This window comes from Macaca thibetana, chromosome 16 (assembly GCF_024542745.1).
Source record: "Macaca thibetana thibetana isolate TM-01 chromosome 16, ASM2454274v1, whole genome shotgun sequence".
NCBI classification, from domain to species: domain Eukaryota; kingdom Metazoa; phylum Chordata; class Mammalia; order Primates; family Cercopithecidae; genus Macaca; species Macaca thibetana.
This window is the reverse complement of record NC_065593.1, coordinates 70,270,908-70,293,461: the sequence shown is the minus strand read 5'-3', so window position 1 is coordinate 70,293,461 and position 22,554 is coordinate 70,270,908. Positions and strand designations below refer to the sequence as shown.

Here is a 22,554-nt window from a genome sequence, read left to right as displayed (position 1 = left end):
TACAATTCCTCTATATTAGATTTTGTTGAAATTTATACCTAAGTGTTTTTTTGGAGCAAATTTTAATCGGAATTTGATTTGTGAGCTAGGTTTTTACTTGTTCATTGTCAGTGTATAGAAATGCAATAGATCTTTTCTGTATTGATTTTGTATTCTGTGGATTCTGCAATTGATCTTCTATTCTGTGACTTTACTAAAATCACTCATTAGTTCTAGAAGCTTTTCATCGAATCCTTAGAGTTTTCTATGTAGACAGTCGTGGCATCTGTAAACGGAGACAGTTTTATTTCTTCTTTTCCAATCTTTACTTTGATTTTTACTTGCATTTTGTTGCCTTATTGAAGTGACAAGAATGTCCAGTCCTATGTTAGTAAGGTTGATGAGAGCAGGCAAACTGGTTTGTTCCTCATCTTAGAGGGAAAGCATTTAGTCTTTCACTAGTAAGTATGAAGCTAACTGTAGATTTTTTGTAGATGTTACTTATGAGGTTGAAAAGGTTCCCAGCTATATAAAATCTCTCAGTATACTGAGAGGTTTTTTTTTGATTGTTTGTTTTTGTTTTTTGAGACAGGGTCTCACTCTGTCACCCAGGCTGGAGTGCAGTGGTGTGCTCATGGCTCACTGCAGTCTCAGCCTCCCCTGGCTCAAGTGATCCTCCCATGTCAGCCTCCGAAGTAGCTGGAACTACAGGTACATGCCACCACACTGGGCTAATTTATTTTTGTATTTTGTAGAGATGGGGTTTCACTGTGTTGTCTAGGCTGGTCCGAACTCGTGGGTAAGCAATTTGCCTGCCTTGGCCCTCCCAAAGTGCCAGGATTACAGGCACGAGCCAACATGCCCTGCCTGAGAACTTTTATTATGAATGGGTATTGAATTTTGTTGAATGCTTTCTCTGCACCAATTGATATGATCATAAGATTTTTCTTCTTTGATCTGTTGATATGTAGATTATGTTGATTCATTTTTATGTACTGAGCTAGCCTTGCATACCCCAAATTAATCCCAGTTAGTTATGGTGTATATATTTTTGTGCATTGTTGGATTCGATTTGCTAAAATTTTGTTGAGGATTTTTGTTTCTAGGCTTTTGGGAGATGTTGGTCTGTGATGGTTTATTTATTATTTCTCTTGTGCTATTATTTTCTAGTTTTAGTATTAAGGTAATACTAATAAAAATGAATTGGTAAGTGTTGCTTCTATTTTTTGGTAGACATTGTATAAAATTGGTGCTAATTCTTCTTTGAATGTTTGTTAAAATTCTCCAATGAAAGAAAATGAGCCTGGATTTTTTTTTTTTCTGGGACTTTTTAATCACAATCCCAATTTCTTTAATAGTTACAGGACTATTCAGATTATCTGTTTCATTATGGCTGAGTTTTGGTAGTATGTGGTTTTGAGGAGTTGGTCTATTTCTTCGAAGTTGTCACATTTATGAGAGTAAAACTGTTCACAGTGTTCTCTGCCTATCCTTTAAATGGATGTACAATCTGTTGTGACACCTTTTTTTTTGTTTTTCTTCCCTGATACTGATAATTTGTGTCTTCTCTTGTTAAATTTGTCAGTTTTGCTTGAGGTTTATCCACTTTACTGATTTTTTTTTTTTTCTTTTGAAGAACTGGCTTTGTTTTATTTTCCTATTTTCAGTTTTATTGCTTTCTGCTTTTATTTTTACTATCTCCTTTGGGATTTATTCGTATATCAACCTGCCAGCAGTCTTATATCCCTTCCCCTTACAATTTTTATTCTTTACCTTTTATATTAGTTTACATTATAGCATAAAGTATATGTTAATTTTATAAATTTTATGAATTTTGGAAGGCTACCATAAACGCTTTCTTGGTATAAACAAGGATAAAAGCAGTTTATATTTTGTTTTTCCCTCGTATGGTATTAATAGGATATGCTGTGAATATACTTATCTGTTTCACTTTGTGAAGCAAAAAGTATCACTTCATTATTGTAGAGTATACCACCGTAGCTCAAAGAGTCTCCTTGTTATGACTTTAATGCCGAGGCTTAAATTTGTACTCCTAAAGAAGTAGCTCCCACATTTTGTGTTTTTCTTGGCAATTTTTGAAGGCTGGCTTGGTGATTTCTTCCCATTCATACCCTGCCTCCTTCTGCTGCGCTTCACAAAAATAAATAGGCCTTGACAAAGCTCCATTCTCCCGAGTTCCACGTGTGTGGCCCCTCTGTTTGAGCTCTTTCTCTGAGCTACTGATGCCAGTGTGGGCTGTCCCTTCCCTTAATTGATAGTGACCAATTCTAAATCAGTTTGCTGCTAGTTCATATTGTTTCATTTAACCACCACAAGAAACTCAGAGGCAGTGTTTGTTACTCTCATTTGACATGTGAACAAACAGAACGGTGCAACGGTCAGGTGCATTGCTCCAAACTGTTGAGCATAGCTTCATGGGTAAGAGTTCAGGGTCTGGAGCCAGAACACTTAGGTTTAAATTTGGGATCTAAACTTCACTAGTTGAATACCTTAGGCAAAATACCTAACTGCGCTAAGCCTTAGTTTCCCCTTCTAAAAATACCAAAACATTAGCCGGGCGTGGCAGCGGGCGCCTGTAGTCCCAGTTTCTTGGGAGACTGAGGCAGGAGAATCACTTGAACCCAGGAGGTGGAGGTTGCAGTGAGCCGAGATTATGCCATTGCACTCCAGCCTAGATGACAGAGTGAGATTCCATCTCAAAAAACAGACAAACAAAACCCGGGAATAACAGTGATGTTGCTGTCTTGAGGATTAGATGTCATAATCCATATGAGTGTCTCATGTAGTGCCTGGTGCATTGCAACTGCTCGATGAAAGGTAGCTCCAAGCGAGCATTATCGCACAGCTTCTCAGTGGAAGAACTGGCATATAAGCTCAGGAATCTCTGACTTTCAGTGATGTGCTCTTAGCCACACAGCAGACTGGCAGAGGCTGTGAGCAAACAGTTTATGGCTAGTGAAATGAGAGGTAGTATCCTTTACAGCACACTGTGCATCAGAAGCCATTATGGTGCAGCTCTGGGTTCTAATCTCATTGTCTCTCTAAGAGTTCTTTTTTCTTTTGAGACAGAGTCTCGCTCTGTTGCCCAGGCTGGAGTGCAGTGGTGTGATCGTGGCTCACCACAACCTCCGCCTCTCGGGTTCAAGCAATTCTCCTGCCTCAGCCTCCCAAGTAGCTTGGACTACAGGCACCTGCCACCATGCCCAGATAAGTTTGTATTTTTAGTAGAGACGGGGTTTCACTATGTTAGCCAGGCTGGTCTCGAACTCCTGACCTCATGATCCACCCGCCTCAGCCTCCCAAAGTGCTGGGATTACAGGTGTGAGCCACTGCTCCCAGCCTGAGTGTTCTTAAATTATTTAGTCACTTTCAATATTAATTGCTGAAAGAGGTATTAATACCTCGATTTCAATTCATACCCTATTCTATTTCACTAGAGGTAATAACACCTCTATTAATACTACCACTGAGAGTTGTAAAAATTAAGGAAGCTATTTTATGTAAATGGCTCACACAGTCTCTTGCCCAAATAGGTGCTCAATAAATATTTCTGAATAAATGAATAATAATTGTGATAATAACCAGTGAACTGATTCCTCACGTAAAATTATAGATGAATAACTATCGTACTAAACCGAAGCTGGTTGTTCATATAAAAAATGAATACTAGGTGACCTTTGGAAGACCTTTGGTCTTCCAGGGGAAGAATTTTTGTAATAAGCTTGGTTTTTTCCCCAGAGGACTAAAATATTGAATAAGCGACAGAGAACATCCACCCACAGTATAAACTTCCTGCAGAATCGCAATGCCCCTGGCAAACTAATATGCCCAGCCCTGGACAGAGCACAATGTCAACTAATCCAATCTGATTTGTCAGTCTTGGCCCCATCATTTGATATTTTTGGCCCACTTGATGAGCCCAAGGGCCTGCGGCACAGGCGAATTGATTATTTTCATTAGAGGAGGCCTGGGCATTGGGAGCAAGTTCCTTGTATTCAATCTGCCTCGATGGGAATCATGAGAGCAGGTAAAACAGCTCTTAGCCCAGTTTTTTATATTTCCGTCTCTTCTTCCTTTTTCTCCTCCTTAAGTCAAGGCTGAGATTCAGGTGACTTGAGTTTTATTTTCAGCTCTGCGGATGACCGTATGGCTTCAGAAAATCACCCAGCTTTTCTGGGTTTCATTTTTCTTAATCTGGAAAATGGCACCAGACCCTTCTATTAGGTCCCGGGGTAATGCAAAGTTAGTATAGAGCCAAGCTCAGCAAACTTTTTTTGTTTGTTTGTTTTGTTTTGTTTGTAAAAGGCCAGATAGTAAATATTACGTGGGCCACAGAGGATGCTGTTGTTTATTTTTTGGCTTTTTACAAGCATTTAAATTTGGAAAAGTCATTCTTAGCTGGACCACAGACTGTAATTTGCTGAGCCCTGCTATATATATAAAATATAAGAATATTAGACTTGGAAGAACTCGTTTTCGATAACCTCATTGGATGGCAAAAACAGTCGCAGCCCCAAATAATTAGTGACCTTTCTGTTGCTTCATACTTTTAAAAAGTCAAGGTGATGGCTGGGTGTGGTGGCTGATGCCTGTAATTCCAGCACTTTGGGAGGCTGAGGCGGGAGGATCACTTGAGGTCAGGAGTTTGAGACCAGCCTGGCCAACATGGCGAAACCCTGTTTCTACTCCAGGTACAACGATTAGCTGGGTGTGGTGGTGGGTGCCTGTAATCCCAGCTGCTTGGGAGGCTGAGGCAGGAGAATTGCTTGAACCCAGTAGGCGGAGGTTGCAGTGAGCCAAGATCGCGCCACTGCACTCCAGCCTGGGTGACAGGGTGAGATTCTGTCTCAAAAAAAAAAAAAGAAAAAAAAAAAAATCAGCGTGTTGAATAATTGCAAAGGATTTTTGTTGTTTATATTAGTCACATGTTTAAAGTCATATTTGCCTTTATTTCAAAGTGCCATTACAAATTAGTACAAGCAAATTGTGACAACTAAGGAAAAACAGCTTTGGAAATCTTGAGAAAGAGGAAGTAGCGTTTTAGAAATTTGATTCTTCCAGAAACCTTTTCTGAAGAAAAATTCCCTGCTCAGAAACACAAGATATAGAAACACATCACTGCTGTTTGTTGGGGGGTGTGTGTGTGTATTTTGTTTTGTGTTGTTTTTTTCTGCTCTCTCTCTCTCAGTCCCCAGTTTTAAGTTAGTATAAAAAACTTTAAGTATTCTATGTATTCCAAAAGAATTTTGAGGTGAGAGAAGGCTTGCCATTTTCCTCTTTTTATTTGTTGTTTTGTTTTGTTTTTTGAGACCGAGTCTCGCTCTTGTCGCCCAGGCTGGACAGCAGTGGCATGATCTTGGCTCACTTCAACTTCAACCTCTGCCTCCAGGGTTCAAGCGATTCTCCTGCCTCAGCCTCCCGAGTAGCTGGGATTACAGGCACCCGCCAGCATGCCTGGCTAATTTTTGTATTTTTAGTAGAGATGGGGTTTCACCACGTTGGCCAGGCTGGTTTCGAACTCCTGACCTCAGGTGATCCACCTGCCTCGGCCTCCCAAAGTGCTGGGATTACAGGTGTGAGTCATCACGCCCAGCCCATATCCCTACTTTTTAATTTTATTTATGTATTTAATTTCAGCAAAAGGGTTAGAATCATACCTGAGAGCTGGAAAAAGTCCTCATTGGCAAAGGTTTCTTTTCTCTCTGCCTTTCATCTTTCCCTTTTCCTCTCTCTTTCCATTTTCCTTTGCCTTCTTCTGGCATGGAATGTGCTTCCAGAGAGACATGAGTCTTTACCTGCCTGCTCACCCTCTTTCCCTCTTTTCTGGCAGCACCAGGATTCTTTCATCTTTAGCCTCTAGTTGCTCTTTTTGTTTGATCACATTAACAATGTGTTTTTTGGCATTTGGTATGTTTTATATATATAGAGTCTCACTCTATCACCCAGGCTGGAGTGTAATGGCACAATCTTGGCTCACTGCAACCTCCGCCTCCTGGGTTCAAGCGATTCTCCTGCCTCAGCCTGCCGAGTATCTGGGATTACAGACGTGTGCCACAATGCCCAGCTAATTTTTGTGTTTTTCCTAGAGACGGGGTTTCACCGTGTTGGCCAGGCTGGTCTCGAACTCCTGACCTCAGGTGATCCGCCCACCTCAGCCTCCCAAAGTGCTGGGATTACAGACGTGGGCCACTGCACCTGGCCAGCATTTGCTATGTTTATCGTACTACTATTGGTACATTTCTTTCAGGAAAGTGCCTTTGTCAGCTTCTAGTTGTGTGCACAGCCAGAGCCAAACATTTGTCTCTTAAGTAGATTGATACCACCTGAGAGATCATTGAAGTAGTAGAAATAAATACTCAGGAAGTGACTATAGAAACAAAATCAGCAAACCTCTGGCTCCTAAGAAAACCCCAGAATTGTATAATGCTATGCATGGAAGAAATATTGCTGGGCTTGATGAGACAGCCTGGTAGAGTAGAGAGGTTGCAGAACTGGAAATCAGGAGACCTGGGGCAGCTTTGGGCTGGGGGGAGTCACTTTTCCTCTCTGGACCTTCTGTCCATCTATGAAAGAAGGGACTAGATTTGAAATTCTTATGTTCTATGAATTTTGTGAGTTAACAGAATATATGCCATTGCTATTTGTTTCTTAAAACAATTGTGAGACATGTGGTGAAATAATTATATGTATTGGTGCTCTTGGATGAAAGATAAAGCTTGAGACTTACTACTCTAGCACAATGACCTGTATCAGCAGTCCCTAACCTTTTTGGCACCAGGGACTGGTTTTTTGAAAGACGGTTTTTCCATGAACTGGGTGGGGGGATGGTTTTGGGATGATTCAAGCACATTACATTTATTGTGTACTTTATTTCTATTATTATTACATTGTAATACATCATGAAATAATTATACAACTCACCATAATGTAGAATCAATGAGGGTCTTGAGCTTGTTATCCTGCAACTATATGGTCCCATCTGGGGGTGATGGGAGACAGTGACAGATCATCAGGCATTAGATTTTCATAAGGAGTACGCAACCTATATCCCTCATATACACAGTTCACAGTAGGGTTTGTGCTCCTATGAGAATCTAATGCCACCGCTGATCTGACAGGAGGCAGAGCTCAGGTGGTAATGTGAGCGATGGGGAGTGACTGCAAGTACAAGTGAAGCTTCTCTCCTTCACCCACCACTCATCTCCTGCTGACTGGTATTAGTCTGTGGCTTGGGAGTTAGGCACCCTGATCTATATAATCACACATATGAATTAGATATTTATTGTATGCCAAACATTCTGCTAAGCATTTTAGTTGTATTATCTCATTTAATACTCACTCCTGCTTCACAATGTAGGCATATTAATATCCCCATGTGAAAGAAGAAATGGAGCCCCAAAGAGATTAAGTAATTTAAACCCAAATGTAATTTATTTCAAATCTCCTCTTATTCACACTCATATGCTGCTTCAGTTTACTCATGAACTTCCACTTTCTTTTTAAGGAAAAATACCCCCAGTGGCGTGTGATTTGGGAAGGATATAATTGACTCATTAGCTTATGTTTATTCTTTTCCCCCTTATCTTTCTTAGACCACCTCGAGATTTAGACTCCAAGGCTTGCATTTCTATTGGAAATCAGGTAAGAAAAAATCACGTCTGCCAGCTAATACGTTGGCCATTTTATATGTATGCTTTGTTTTCCCTAGCATGCTGTCAGGGGATGAGTCAAAAAACATTTGCATTTAAAGGGAAGTGGTATGCAAAGTTTTTGCTATTTTGAAAAAATGTTGAATTGAAATCAGGCTACTGTGGTTTTGATGGAAGGCATTTGAAGAGAGTAGATGGTTCTCTTGGGACGGTGTTTCTCAAAGCTCAGACATAATCTAGTTGCCATCAGTCAATAGTGAGTTACAGACACAATGAAGGGTCATGGCTAAAGAACTGCAGTGAAATAGCTTCAACTGAGACATAAGCAAGCTGAATCCAAGTTGTGTTTCTGTGTTGCCTGGGACAAGCAGGTGGGCTACCCCCGTGGGAGCTCCTAGACATCTCTTGGCCCTTCTTGTAGCTTCTTGCTTTCAGAGGCTGCTTTGACATGCTAGAAAATCTTCTGGCCCAGAAATAATCCTCAGAATATTGAGAGAAACGAGATAGAAGATAAAGTGCTCTCTGTTCTGTTTATTTTTCTCTTTCCCATTGCATTATTCCTTTTCTCTCTTGCAGAACTTTGAGGTGAAGGCAGATGACCTAGAGCCTATAATGGAACTGGGACGAGGTGCGTACGGGGTGGTGGAGAAGATGCGGCACGTGCCCAGCGGGCAGATCATGGCAGTGAAGGTAGAGTTGACATTCTCCCAAATGTTTTCTATCTGCTGTGTATACATTTGTCCATCTCAATTGTCAACCAGCCCTTTTAATAGAAGCAAAACCATCTTCCGTAGGGTAAAGCATAAAAGATTATTTGGAGGGAAGAATATTTTCCTCAAAAGGTATTTTGGAAAAGGCTTCCTTGGTGTGAGTTGTATCTACTTTTTATTTGTTGGTTTTTTTTTTGTTTTGTTTTGTTTTTTAACTCTTAACTCACCTTCCATCCATTCTTTCACAATTTTAAATTTTTACAAAACTACCATGTCATCATCACACTTAAAAATAATTAATGGGCCAGGCATGGTGGCTCATGCCTGTAATCCCAGCACTTTGGGAGGCCAAAGCAGGTGGATTATGAGGTCAGGAGTTCGAGACCAACCTGGCCAACATAGTGAAACCCAATCTCTACTAAAAATACAAAAAATTAGCCGGGCATGGTGGCACGTGTCTGCAGTCCCAGCTACTTGGGAGGCTCAGGCAGGAGAATCACTTGAACCCGGGAGGTGGAGGTTGTGGTGAGCCAAGATCATGCCACTGCACTCCAGCCTGGATGTCAGAGCGAGACTCCATCTCAAATAATAATAATAATAATGATAATAATAATTCCTTCATCTAATCCACAGTCCAAGTAAAAATTTCCTTGATCATCTCAAAGTGTGTGTGTTTGTTTTGTCCTTTTGGATTTTCAAATCAGTATCCCAACGAAAGTTTACGTATTGCATTTGGCTGTTATGACTCATAAATCTCTTTTATTCTATATTTTGTTGCTTTTAAAGAGTTGCCCCTGAAAATCAAGAAACCAGAATTGGGAGAGAAAATTGTCTTCATTTGTGGAAAAAGGAGGGTAAAATATATCTAGGGTCAATCTACGTAGTTTTTGAGCTATGAAAGGAAATTTAAAATCATTTCATATTATTGAGTAGATGCTGGGAGGATCACAAAGAATTAACATCTCTAGTTGAGTTAATAGATTTGGGCCATCGTTAGGAATAATCAAAGGGACTTGGATCCCTTTGCTTTTGAAGAATGGGAATACTTTTATCTTGTAGATTTTTCAGTCTGTTCTTCTGCTGACTTGCTAAGTAGGCAAAAAGCGTGAAGGCCTAGTGATATTGTATCTTTCCTATCATTTAATGACATAATCATGTTTCTGTAAGGCTACATTTGCTAGAGTGACAGATTTTTCTTGCCACAGAAGCACTGGGATAAAGAATGAACGGTTTCTCTATTTCTCTCTAATTCCTTCCGTTTCCTATAGCTGTACCAATTCTCTTACAGTTACTTTTCCCTCCAAATACTCTTACCTGTTCCCAAAGAAGCGCTTTTGGCTTTTTATTTTCTTGGGACCTCAGATAAGCAGCAAAGTCCTTAATATTGTGTCCTCTTTGCACTGAACAGACATAATACAGTAAACCAGATTGTTTTTGTAACTTGGAAATACATTCCAAAATATTTTGTCACTCTCCAAAACATACTATCAATTTGTTTCTTACCAAGACTGTTCAGGAAATCAAATGAGTAACAGCCTTCCTTATTTTCATGTGTTACAGATAGCTAATCACTTAGGGTGGATATTCACAATGTTGTTGCTAGAAGTTGTGTTATGAACTGTACTATTTTCATGATGGGACTCCTTCAGGTCCCTGCCTGCCTCATCCTCAGAGTAGTAACCATAAATTTTCCATGCATTTGCATTCAGCGGATTCGAGCCACAGTAAATAGCCAGGAACAGAAAAGGCTACTGATGGATTTGGATATTTCCATGAGGACGGTGGACTGTCCATTCACCGTCACCTTTTATGGCGCACTGTTTCGGGAGGTAGGTGACCCTTCAATTCAAAGTCCAGGGAGAACAATAACGTAAAAAGAAGTTTCTTTGATCACGTAAATGCCATCACAATCATGGAGCTCTTTCTTCTTTGACACATCTTGTATAGGGGGGTTTACGTGTGTGCAATGATGACATGCCCTGGGGAAAGGTTGGATTGAAATTATGGTATTTTCAAATGTGGTTAGCCTTTTTCAGATGCAGAGATTCTCTTCTCCTTTCTTTTTTTGTTTTGTTTATCTTGGCAGAACTTTCTATATCGCCTATAGACTGATTTGCATAGATCTCTTATAATTGGAAATATTCTGGTCTTTGGACTGCTTTAGGAACTTCATCTAGCCTACTTGTGTACCATGTAGACGTACTTTGATCTCTTTCCTCTACCTCTGTTTTTCACTTCACCATGATATGAATTATGAGGCTTCACCTCATTAAAACCAGCTTTTTGACTGACTATTGCTGTTGTTTAGTGTGAGAGATCCGACAGGGAGTAGGCATCTAGACCTAACTCCTAGACAGTGGTATCAGTAAAGGCCTGGATTTCTGGGGTTTTATTGCTTATGTCTGTTAGTAATTAGATTCCATTTTTCATTAAGGGGTAGGAGATCACATGCAGGTTCTGCTCAGCTACCTACTGGTTTGCTCTTTGGAGATAACCTTGCTTATTTGTGAATTCCTTTATGATCTTGACAGAAAGCAATATATTTCCCCTCAAAATTCAAGAAAGAAATAGTTAATTCTTCAGGACAGGTATTTACTGTTTTTTTTTAATTTTTCTTTCTCCCTTTTTCATCCTTTTAAACAATTCCTGAACCAATTGGTCTCCAGGGTGATGTGTGGATCTGCATGGAGCTCATGGACACATCACTAGATAAATTCTACAAACAAGTTATTGATAAAGGCCAGACAATTCCAGAGGACATCTTAGGGAAAATAGCAGTTTCTGTGAGTACCTTTTGATCCCTACTGCAAGGATAATGTGAGAAATAAAGTCCCTATGTGTCTTTGTATCTCAATATGAAGAAATACTACCTGGGCCAGAGCTACTATTCGTACATGTCTGTTGACATTTATTGGTGGATGGATAAATACATGCTTTCCTTTCTGAGCACTATATAGAAGATTCTAGCCCTGCTTTGGTTTGGCAGACTCTAGGTTAAATGACTCTAAGTGCTGCATTCATCAGCTATGACCACATTCCTGGTGTCTATATTCTGACATTAGTTTATTTTGATTTTCATTTATGGATGTTTAAAATATTCTCTTAAGACTAGTAGGCATAGAATGAAGCAGAAGGAAAATAAATAGAAAGAAGGTCTTCTACCTTCATGGCTATTCAGGTTCAGGAGGGTGGAGAGAAAAAGAATGAGGGCAAATGAACAAGATAGATGAGGGAGACATCCTTTCTGATATAAGATACAGTCCTCTCTGGTGGATGGAGTCCAATTTGCGTAACTTCCTATGTATTTTCCTAGATAGGACCACCACTATTTGAGAAAATATCTCACTGGTAATCTAAAGCCAAGCATAATAAACCTTGATATACTTAATATTCAATTTCTTTCCAGTGATATGATAAATAAATCTATCTTTGTGTTTCTCTTGCAGATTGTAAAAGCATTAGAACATTTACACAGTAAGCTGTCTGTCATTCACAGAGGTAAGCAGCCATGAGCTGCCTTGGCTGTTCCTTTGATAAAGTTAATTTCTTTCACCTGGAGACCCTCCCTACCCCCAACCCCCCATGAATGGAAGTAGAATTGACTCAGGCAAGAGAACTAAGGGGCTTTCTTTTGAGATTGGATAGCAAACCATATAAGTAGTATTCCTTATCATGGCTGAGGACATAAGAAGACATGATCTTTATCTTACATCCAAATTGAATATAAACACTTGTTAGCCAGCAGAGCTGTGGGATTACATCATTGAGAATTTTAGAGAATATGATAAAAATCGATCCTGTATTGGCCATCACATGAGAGCTTGTTGTAAACGAATCATGGGTCTCAATATCAAATGAATTGGAATTTGCATTTTAACAAGATTTCCAGGTGATTCTTGTGCACATGAAAGTGTGAAAAACTGGTATAAAGCAGAGCCTTTTCAGACAACAAGAGGCAGGATAAAATGATTTATCTCTTCCTCCTTCCTTTTCTTCCTTCTTATTGGCCTGTTATGTCTTCAACCATGCATTCATCCATCCATCCATTAATTCATTCATCTTCTCTCCACCCATTCATCCATTTATTCATCTTTTAAAATCACTTTTAAAATGTAATAGATGCCCTGAGAGGTATATGAGAAGAAAGTATACTCTTATTAAATTATGCATCAGGATTCTTATAGGGAAGTAAGATAAATATACAAATAAACAAAACAACAACAACAAAAAGAAACAAAAAAAAAACCCTTAGAAATATGAAAGTACCAAGCTGGGTGCCGTGGCTCATGCCTGTAATCCCAGCACTTTGGGAGGCCGAGGCAGGCGGATCACCTGAGGTCAAGAGTTTGAGACCAGCCTGGCCAACATGACAAAACCCTGTCTCTACTGAAAATACAAAAATTAGTTGGGTGTGGTGGTGGGTGCCTGTAATCCCAGCTACTTGGGAGGCTGAGGCATGAGAATCACTTGAACCTGGGAGGAAGAGGTTGCAGTGAGCCAAGATCTTACTACTGCACTCCAGCCTGGGCGACACAGTGAGACTCCATCTCAAAAAAATAAATAAATAAATAAATAAAAAATAAAAAAAGCAAGTACCAAATATAGAAGTAATTTAGATAATGTAAAATAAGTAAGTGCTATCACTTAGTGATTGTCGTTAGGGAAACTTCGGGGAAGAGATACCCTCAACCATGTCTTTGGGAAAAATAATGGAATGTACTGGTATGTAAGAGGGCCTTGTGGTTTGGATAATTCTTGAACTCTCTGAGCCTGGAAATAATGTAAAATGCCTTCCACAGTGTGCCTATTATTGTTAGTTGTTATTATTAAAAATTGGAAAAATAGGATGAAGGAAGATGAGGAGAAGAAAATAGTAAGGAATACAGATAGGAAAAGGACTGTAGATTATTCACAAGTTTGAAATTAACATTAAGGGTTATTTCACCATTATGAAATATGTAATTCATATTAGAGAATATATGTAAGGTATAAAAATAATAAAATGAAATTTGTATGTCTTTCAGCTTAAAGGGAAAATTATAAAGGATAATTTTTAAAGCTTTTGTAATAATCTTTATCTTCCAATTTTATGGGCATTGTGAAAAGTATCACAAAGGGAAAAAATTAACTGTAATTTCAAATTTTATTATCCAGAGATAATTGTAGTTCCATTTTTTGGGCATATGGGTGGGTGAGTTAAATCTTTCTAGTCAAAGGGATTAATTTAAAATCTGGTCTGTAATACTGCTTCTTCAGTACCTGCCCTGTGGTCTGGAATACCTGGGTTCATGATCCTTTACACTATGTGACCTCTGACACATCACTTGCAGAGGTTTCAATCAAAATTTGTTGCTTTGGGCCGGGCTTGGTGGCTCACATCTGTAATCACAACCCTTTGGGAGGTGGGGTGGGAGGATTGCTTGAGGCTAGGAGTTTGAGACCAGCCTGGTCAAGAGACATCCTGTCTATCAAAAAAAATAAAATAAAAAAATAAAAAGCCGGGCATGGTGGTGCACACCTGTAGTCCTAGCTACTAGGAGACTGAGGCAGGAGGGTGATTTGAGCCCAGGAGTTTGAGGCTGCAGTGACCTATGATCACACCACTGCATACCAGTTGAGTGACAGTAAAACCTTATCTTGAAGAAAAAACCAAACCAAACAGAAACAAAGGTTGGTTTGGTCATGTTTGGTATATCATTGTGTCACGGTCTGCCTTTTTGTTCTTTGTTTTATTACTCCTACATTAAATATCATTAGATCATTTTGAATCGGGCATTTGATTCAGTAATAATTTTTTAGGCTCTTACTGCAAATATGAGGGTAATGAAGATCATAAAATCAGTGGAGAATGCAGCTTTTTGTATTGAGAAATTCACAGTTCTACGAGGCATGAACAAAACATGAAATAGAAAATCAAGTTGAAAGCAATAAGCAGTTTATACCTATGGGTCAGGGATGGCAGTTACTTCTGTGTTGGGCAACTTGGGGAAAGGAAGATGGACAAATGGAGATTTTAGGCCCTCTGGTGGTAGAGAAATGAACCTTGAAAGCAGACTGGAATGATGGGATCCTGGTTGCTTTTGCTTTCAGACGTCAAGCCTTCTAATGTACTCATTAATGCTCTCGGTCAAGTGAAGATGTGCGATTTTGGAATCAGTGGCTACTTGGTGGACTCTGTTGCTAAAACAATTGATGCGGGTTGCAAACCATACATGGCCGTAAGTACATTAGCTAGCGTGGCATCTGGTAATGTCACTGCTGACAAATCATGCTGGGAAACAAGCAATGGATGGCCACAGAGGGAAAATGGAAATGTACCTAAGACTCCAAAAGTAGTCTGCCTCTTAGTTTTTCTTCAAAATGTCATGTCTGAAATCTTTACTCACTTGCTTCGTATATTGTCTTAGTTTGTTCAGGCTGCTATGGCAAAACAACATAAGCCAGGCAGCCTATAAACAACAGAAATTTATTTCTCACAGTTTTTGGAGGCTAGGAAATCCAAGATGAAGGCACCAGAAGATTTGGTGTCTGATGAGGGCTCACGTTTCTCAGGATCATCCATATCTCCTTCCTGCTTAGTCTTCCCACAGTGAAAGGGGCGAAGGATCTCTCTAGGGCTTCTTTTATAAGGACCCCAGTCCTATTCATTAGTGTTCCACCTTCATGACTCATGAAGGCCCTGCCTTCTGATACCATCACATGTGCGATTAGATTTTAACCCGTGGATTTTGGTGGGGAACAAACGTTCAGACCATAGTTATATATGTATTACTTTAAAAAAATCAAGTGAAAGAAATATGTTATTTGAAAAATCATATATACAATACATATAGCCTGCACAGTTTTCCACACTGTATCGCAGGGGAGTATTGCATTGTTTGTTGAGGACAAAATAGTAAATAGAGCTTAAATTACCCAAACAAGACAGTTAGATTAGTCATGAGAAGACCTCACAGCTGTGAAGATTCACTGCCTTTAGCAGAGACCTTGCAATCCCCTTTAACTGAAGGAACAGACGCTAGATTCTATGTGGAAATGGACTTGTGCTTTGAATCGAAAAGCTTCCTGTCTGTGTTTAGTTAAAAATTGCTCAGGTCTATTAGCATGGGACAGTAGCCCAGTGACTCTTGTTTTATTGAGTTCTGGACTGTTCATGTTTTAAACAAGGATAATTCTAGATGGGCAAAGTAGCTTTACAACGTATACCCTGTTTCTTCTTAAGGCAGATTTTAAATTTGTTATGAAAGGAACTTGATCCATTACTGTGTCCAAGAAAAGACAAACACAGAAGAAGGGAAACCCTGTGGAGACATGGATATTTATTGTAGTTAACCAGGTCTTCTTGGCCTCAGAGGCATGTTAACAGCTTATAACAACTCACTTGGCAGCTGATGCTACCCCCATCCCCAGAGACTGTTGAACTAAGAATGTTATCTCAACTGTCTTCCCAGTTTCTCAGTTGTCTGTCTCCTTTCCAGCCTGAAAGAATAAACCCAGAGCTCAACCAGAAGGGATACAGTGTGAAGTCTGACATTTGGAGTCTGGGCATCACGATGGTAGTGTATGCCAATTGTCATGAACTATGAGGTTGTGGGCATGAAACTTGAATGAGGTGGACTTTGGGTCCAAGAAACAAATGCCCTAAATGCTGGTTTGGGGCGCCCTCTCCTGCTGAGGTGGTAGGAGATTTTGAGTAATAATTGTTTGTAGTGTGGTATAGTAAAAACACTGACACGGGATTGGGGAAACCAATTTTTCTCTTGATTCCACCTCTGACGAGCTGTATGCCTTTTTGAGTAATTGTTACAGTCACACAGACTATCTTCCTATCCTCATCTGTAAAATAAGAGGATCTGACCATATTCCTTATAGTTTAAAATTCAATTATTCAAGCCAAGGCAAGAAACTTAAGCTGTGCAAAGAATGCTAATGTGCGTGAACCCTGATAGGGCCGTGTTTTCCAGGACATAGGCTATGCTTCCCAGGATATTTTTGTTGGAGAAGTAGAAGTTAAAGACTGATGAGGTCAGTGTATTAGTTCGTTTTCACACTGCTGATAAAAGCATCCCCAAGACTGAGTAATTTAAGAGAAAAAGAGGTTGAATGGACTTACAGTTCCATGTGGCTGGGGAGGCCTCATGATCATGGTGGAAGGTGAAAGGCACATCTTACATGGTGGCAGACAAGAGAGAATGAGAGGGCCAAGCGAAAAGGGAGATGCTTCATAAAACCATCGGATCTCATGAGACTTTTTTGCTACCGCGAGAACCGTAGAACAGTATGGGGGAACCACCCCATGATTCAATTATCTCCCACTGGGTCTGTCCCACAACATGTAGGAATTATGGGCGCTACAATTCAAGATGAGATTTGGGTGGGGATGCAGCCACACCATATCAATCAGGTATATCCTCAATACAGGATAACCAGTAGGATGATTTCCTTAGACACAAGCCCTAAAGTTACATGATTTATTCCTAACTTATTCATGGCTTTGGTGATTGTAAATTTCATCACTTTGGTGGTCATACATTTTCAGTGGATCACCGAGGTCTGGAATTATCCACTGTGGTCCTGGCTCCTCCCCAGGCACAGCAGCTGAATAAATCCCATGAGTTATTTCTCCTGCCTGCCCAGAAAACACGTGATCCTGTAATGCAAAGTGGCCTTTTCTCAAGTCCAAAAAAAGATGAGTCATTTGGTTCTAGGTTGCTTTCTCCCCCTGTCATTTCACCAAGCGACCTGCAGGTGGCAGTAGATGCTCAGCTCTGGAAAGGTCTCAGGCTGGGAATTACTTTTCAGACCAAACATTTGAAATCCTCTTAGCTTTACATCCTGAAGTTTAATACTGTTGGCTTACAATTTTTATGAAGTGCCACAGTGAGTTTTAGTGAGGGGCCTGGTTTTAGATAGGCTTAAGTGGCTGTGGCTAGTAAGTAATATTTAAAAATCCCTAGCACTAGGGATTTGGGGAAAATTGCTAGAGAACAAATTATTAGTTTATTTCCCCCCACCCCTTATACTTGAACTTTGCCTTGTGTTTCCCTCTGGCTCTCCACGAATGAAACATGGGTGATCCCCTAACGCAGCCCTGTTGAAACTGTTGTCTGCTGTTTCCTCTCTTCTCCAGATTGAGTTGGCCATCCTTCGATTTCCCTATGATTCCTGGGGAACTCCATTTCAGCAGCTCAAACAGGTGGTAGAGGAGCCATCGCCACAACTCCCAGCAGACAAGTTCTCTGCAGAGTTCGTTGACTTTACCTCACAGTGGTAAGAAAGCCTCACCTCCCAAGTGTCAATGTGAAAGAAGAAGATGTGTTCTCATGAGTTTCTTCCATCGGGTTTGTCTCCATCATGCATACATTCATTCCGAAAGCATTTGTGGAGTGCGCCCTCTGCTGGAGAAGCAAAGATGACCGTATCACACTCCCTGCCCTCGCTGAGCCCAAAGTCAAGTAGAGAAGTCTCATAAATGAATAATTATAGTATAAAGTGGCAACTGCAGTGATAGAGATAGGGGCATGGGTGATTTAAGAAACTCGGAGGGAAGATCTCAGGATAGGCTTTTCTGGAGGAGATAAATCCGGAGCTGAGATCGTGAGAGGTGTTTTCCAAGCAGAAGGGAAATAGGAAAGGAAACGTATTCCAAACAGAAGGAATATCATTCACAATGTCACAAAAGCAAGAAACTCCTTTATGTGAGCTTTAAGCAATTTGATGTCGATTAAAGCATAAAGAGAAAGCTGAGGGGACCCATTAGAGGCCTGGGGATAGGGAGTAGAGGCAAAGAATTACTTTGGGTGAGAAGATAGTGGGTAGTTTAAGAGTGTTTCTTAGGTCCTCAGAAGTCTTGTAGAACCTTGGTTGCTACTGAATACTTGCTAACTGTGGAGAAACTTGCCCACCATAAGAGACAATGCTGAAGTTCTGGGAAGGGAATCCAAAGAAAGTTGGGGTGGAAAGAGGGAGGGAGCCATACTCATGTGGTAAACTATATTTTCATGAAAACTGCCAGGGCAGTCAAGAAAAGCAACAGAGGGAAAGTATTCTCTAGACAATCAAGTCATTTCTGTGTGCGTAGAGGTCATGATGCCTGGCATGACTTGATAGTAATGATCATGGCAAGTGATGCTGGAAGCGGGATGCCAGAAATGAAGCACATCCCTGAGCCAGGTTAGTGTATTTGGCCATCCCACAGAAGTAGATGAGAATTTGGAGGAAGGGGTCTGGGAGATGGTGGCAGGCCCAGCTGTGATCTTCGGAGGGGAGCCATTCTGAGTACTCACTGCTGGGGAAGGGTCTGGAGCTCTGAAGGCTGTTTGAGGTACTGAGGAAGCTGAAGGAACATCTTCCTCATGGCTTAATTCCTCGGCCTCCGTGCTTTTTAGAAGTGCTGTGAGGTGGAGCACCCATGCCTGTAATCCCAGTACTTTGGGCGGCCGAGGTGAGTGGATCACCTGAGGTCAGGAGTTCAAGACCAGCCTGGCCAACATGGTGAAAACTCGACTCTACTAAAAATACAAAAAATTAACTGGGCGTGTGGTGGACAGCTGTAATCTTGGGAGGCTGAGGCAGGAGAATCGCTTGAACCCAGGAGGTGGAGGTTGTAGTGAGCCGAGATCACACCATTGCACTCCAGCCTGGGCGACAAGAACAAAACTTCATCTTAAAACAAATAAATAAGAAATAAAAACATAAAGCTGTGAATACAGCATTCATCAGGAAATGTGGAAGAAACATAAAACAAAGCAACTGTCTGTTGCTTGTGACCTAAGAGCTCTTGGACTCTTTGTTAGCCCAAGGCCCCTTCTCATCCCTGGTACTTTTCCCTGATGATGTATGAGGCTGGTCTGCAGTTGTTTGTTTTCGTTTTTGACTGGATGACTAGAGAGGGGCTGGAGCCTCGAGTGCTAGTACAATAGTTGTTGGATGCCTCTTAAAATACATATCTTCTAGCTACTTCCTGTCTGTTTTCCTTGAGGGAGTGTGCTGGATGTGGTAGTACCTCTGCCAGGATGGGTTCATGATTTTGCCTTCTGGATTCAAAAACTTGTTTTTTGTGGTTGGTTGGTTGGTTGGATATTTATTTATTTATTACCTTATCCTCAAATGTTTAAGGTCACATCAAAGAAAGGGGTGAGGGGCTGGGCGTGGTGACTCATGGCTGTAATTCCAGCACTTTGGGAGGCCAAGGTGGCGGATCACTTGAGGTCAGGAGTTCGAGACCAGCCTGACCAACATGGTGAAAAACCATCTCTGCTAAAAATACAAAAATTAGCCAAGTGTGGTGGCACATGCCTGCAGTCCCAGCTACTCAGGAGGTTGATGCAGGAGAATTGCTTGAACGCAGGAGGCGGAGGTTGCAGTGAGCTGAGATTGTGCCACTGCACTCCAGCCTGGGTGATAAGAGAGAGACGCCATCTCAAAAAAAAAAACAAAAAAGGAATGAGGCATCTTGGGTAATACAGAACAGTAGTTCTCAAGAGGGTTGGTAATGGGGAATGACCTTATCTAGCTAAGTCTCTTCAAATTATTCTCCCTATTACCTTTCTCCCGCCTGTCCCCTTTTCCCAAGATTCTAGGTACTTTAGGAAATTTTGGTAAGAACGAGGCTGGTGTGAAAAGTTTGAGAAAGCCGAGTCTACCATTGTGAATCACCAGTTTAATCCAATGATTCTCAACTGTGGCTGCTCATTTGTAAAACTCTAGTGAGCTTTCAATATCACTGTCCTCTAGGACTCATCCTCATAGACGCTGATTTAATTGGTCTGGGGAGGGGCCAATATACTAATTTTTTTTAAATGTTCTCAAGTCATTTTTATGTACAGCTGCGGTGATAACCCTGGGTTTCGACATATGATCTATGGACCTGCCGTCAACTACTTTCTGTTTAGAAGGCTTATTTTCTTCAATTTATTTTAAAAAATCATCCAATTGCTTGATTTTTCTTTCACCAGTGTATTTTTTCTCTTACTTAGAATTTTCTCCAAAGAATCAGAACACTGAAACTTTTTACAGATGTTTGAAAAATGAACACCTTGAGAAATAAATGTTTTCTAATTGCAATGTGTGCACACATATGTGGAAGTTCTAGATACGCATCATTGCTCTTCATATAATGACTGCCTGTGCCTACTCTCTCCTTGTAACACCCTTAGTGTTTTCATGGCCGCCTGCTAAGATATCCCCTTCTCTCTCGTTTTCTTTTATTTTAGCCCAGCTACCACAGTTCATTAATTAAAAAATTTTGAGCCGTAGACATGTCCCAGCTTTCCTGAAACTGTCAATTCTATTAATACTGTTTGCTCAGTGTCATTTCATTTCTACTCAAGTAAGTCAGTTTGTCTTATATCTGGGTTTATTAAAAATAATACCCTGTCTCTACAAAAAATACACAAGTTAGCTGGGTGTAGTGGTGTACACGTGGGGTCCCAGCTACTTGGGAGGCTGAGGTGGGAGGATCGCTTGAGCATGGAAGGCTGAGGCTGCCGTGAGCCATAATTGTGCCACTGCACTCCAGCTTGGGTGACAGAGCAAGACCCTGCTAAAATAAGATAAAATTAAAATTAAATAAATAAAATATAATATAAAGTAAAATAAAATATGAAAATATCTAGAAACAAAACCCAAATCACTATACCCTGAAAGTCATTAAAAGATAAATTTTCCTTCGTCAAAGTTTCAGTATTGTAGTTCTGGTAGAATGCTATACTTAAGAATATCAATTGTCTAAAATAGTCATTTTGTTGGTATGGGAATTAAGAAATAGAAGGGAATTGTTAATTCTGAATTTTATGAGCATTCTTACTTAACCTCAATTTGACTTTTTCAGCATGTAAGCTCTCCTCTTCCAGGTCAATGATTTTTTTGCCTGCCACAAACCACCAATATATTTTCTTTGATATCCCTTAAGGATGAACATTATTTTTCAACTGGGTTGAAAAAGTCATCTTACACTCAAAAAGTAGCACTGATTTTCTTTTAGAGTTTATGACTGTCCTAGAAATTTATGGAAGCAATTTGATTTTTCATACGTATATTAACATATGGGTACATACCTCCATCCATTAGCAATCTAGTGATTTTACTTGTTTGATTACTGAAAGCTTGAGGTTTGATCTGGAGCTTGGTGGAAAGAATGGAAAAGTGATTTTTTTTTTTTTTTTTTGAGACGGAGTCTTGCTCAGTCGCCCAGGCTGGAGTGTGGTTGCGCGATCTTGACTCACTGCAAGCACCGCCTCCTAGGTTCACGCCATTCTCCTGCCTCAGCCTCCCGAAGAAAAGTGATTGTTAACAGAGGAGTACCTCTTCTACCTCTTGTTGAACAGAGGGCTGTTCCCTGTGCGCATAACTCCCCTTTATCAGCTATTATTTTTCTCATGAATAAAGCTGTATTATTGAGACATATCTTCATTAAAGGACCTTTTTTTCCTTGTGATCTCCATGTTTTTTATATTTTTATTACATAGGCTATGGCCCTCCCTGACTTCTCAGAAAGTCTCAACTCTATGTGCTGAGTGGGGAAGGGAGGCTACGGATTTGGAAAGTGAAATATTTCATCTCAAATTTCAAGATAGATACATCTATGTTTTTATCTCCTACATCTGTCTTTGGTATGTAGAAAAAGAACACATTACCCACAGCCTAGGTAACCATCAGAGTATTTGTGAACTTGTATATGCTACCTCTAAGCATTTGATGTCACAATGCTATCATACACCTGCACCCAAGGAATCAACCTGGCACGATGCCATCTCCATGTTGCTAGGTACCGTAATTCTGTATCCAGGGAATTGACTTGGCAGCCACTCTTGTCTGGCGCATTAGTACTGATCACTGCTTGTTAGTTGACAGGAAATCACATAGTTTGTGGAGTGAAGTAGAAAAGCTCTTACAGGCTATCATCGCCACACCCAAAGTTAGACCTAGAGTCCAGAATTCCAGTTTTTGCATTTCTTTTGCAGTAACGTCTGACAAATATTTCCTGAAGGAGAAAGAAGAGTTAACCATATGAACGCAAAGGAAAAAAGCAAACCCACAGTGGTTTCTTGCAAACCCTTCTTTTCTGTATTTATTTTGAGATAGGACTACGGAATGAGATTTTCTTCCTCTTTTTCCTATGTATCTCTTTCTTATCATAGGGATTTTAAGGAGTTCTTGGGTAGAGTTTTGTTGACCATGTCAGCCTTGTTTTG

At 40.3% G+C, this 22,554-nt stretch overlaps 1 protein-coding gene across 3 annotated transcripts in view; it reads left to right on the top strand.

Annotated features, from left to right (window-relative positions):
* MAP2K6 (mitogen-activated protein kinase kinase 6) overlaps positions 1–22,554 on the top strand; it is a 130,463-nt gene that overhangs the window by 97,189 nt on the left and 10,720 nt on the right. For all 3 annotated transcript variants that reach the window (XM_050765633.1, XM_050765632.1, XM_050765634.1), the window contains exons 3-10: positions 7,593–7,641; positions 8,226–8,339; positions 10,069–10,188; positions 11,026–11,142; positions 11,806–11,857; positions 14,450–14,577; positions 15,838–15,915; positions 17,490–17,629. In XM_050765633.1, the coding sequence (XP_050621590.1) occupies positions 7,593–7,641; positions 8,226–8,339; positions 10,069–10,188; positions 11,026–11,142; positions 11,806–11,857; positions 14,450–14,577; positions 15,838–15,915; positions 17,490–17,629 (798 nt within the window). The remainder of the gene's footprint in view (positions 1–7,592; positions 7,642–8,225; positions 8,340–10,068; positions 10,189–11,025; positions 11,143–11,805; positions 11,858–14,449; positions 14,578–15,837; positions 15,916–17,489; positions 17,630–22,554) is intronic.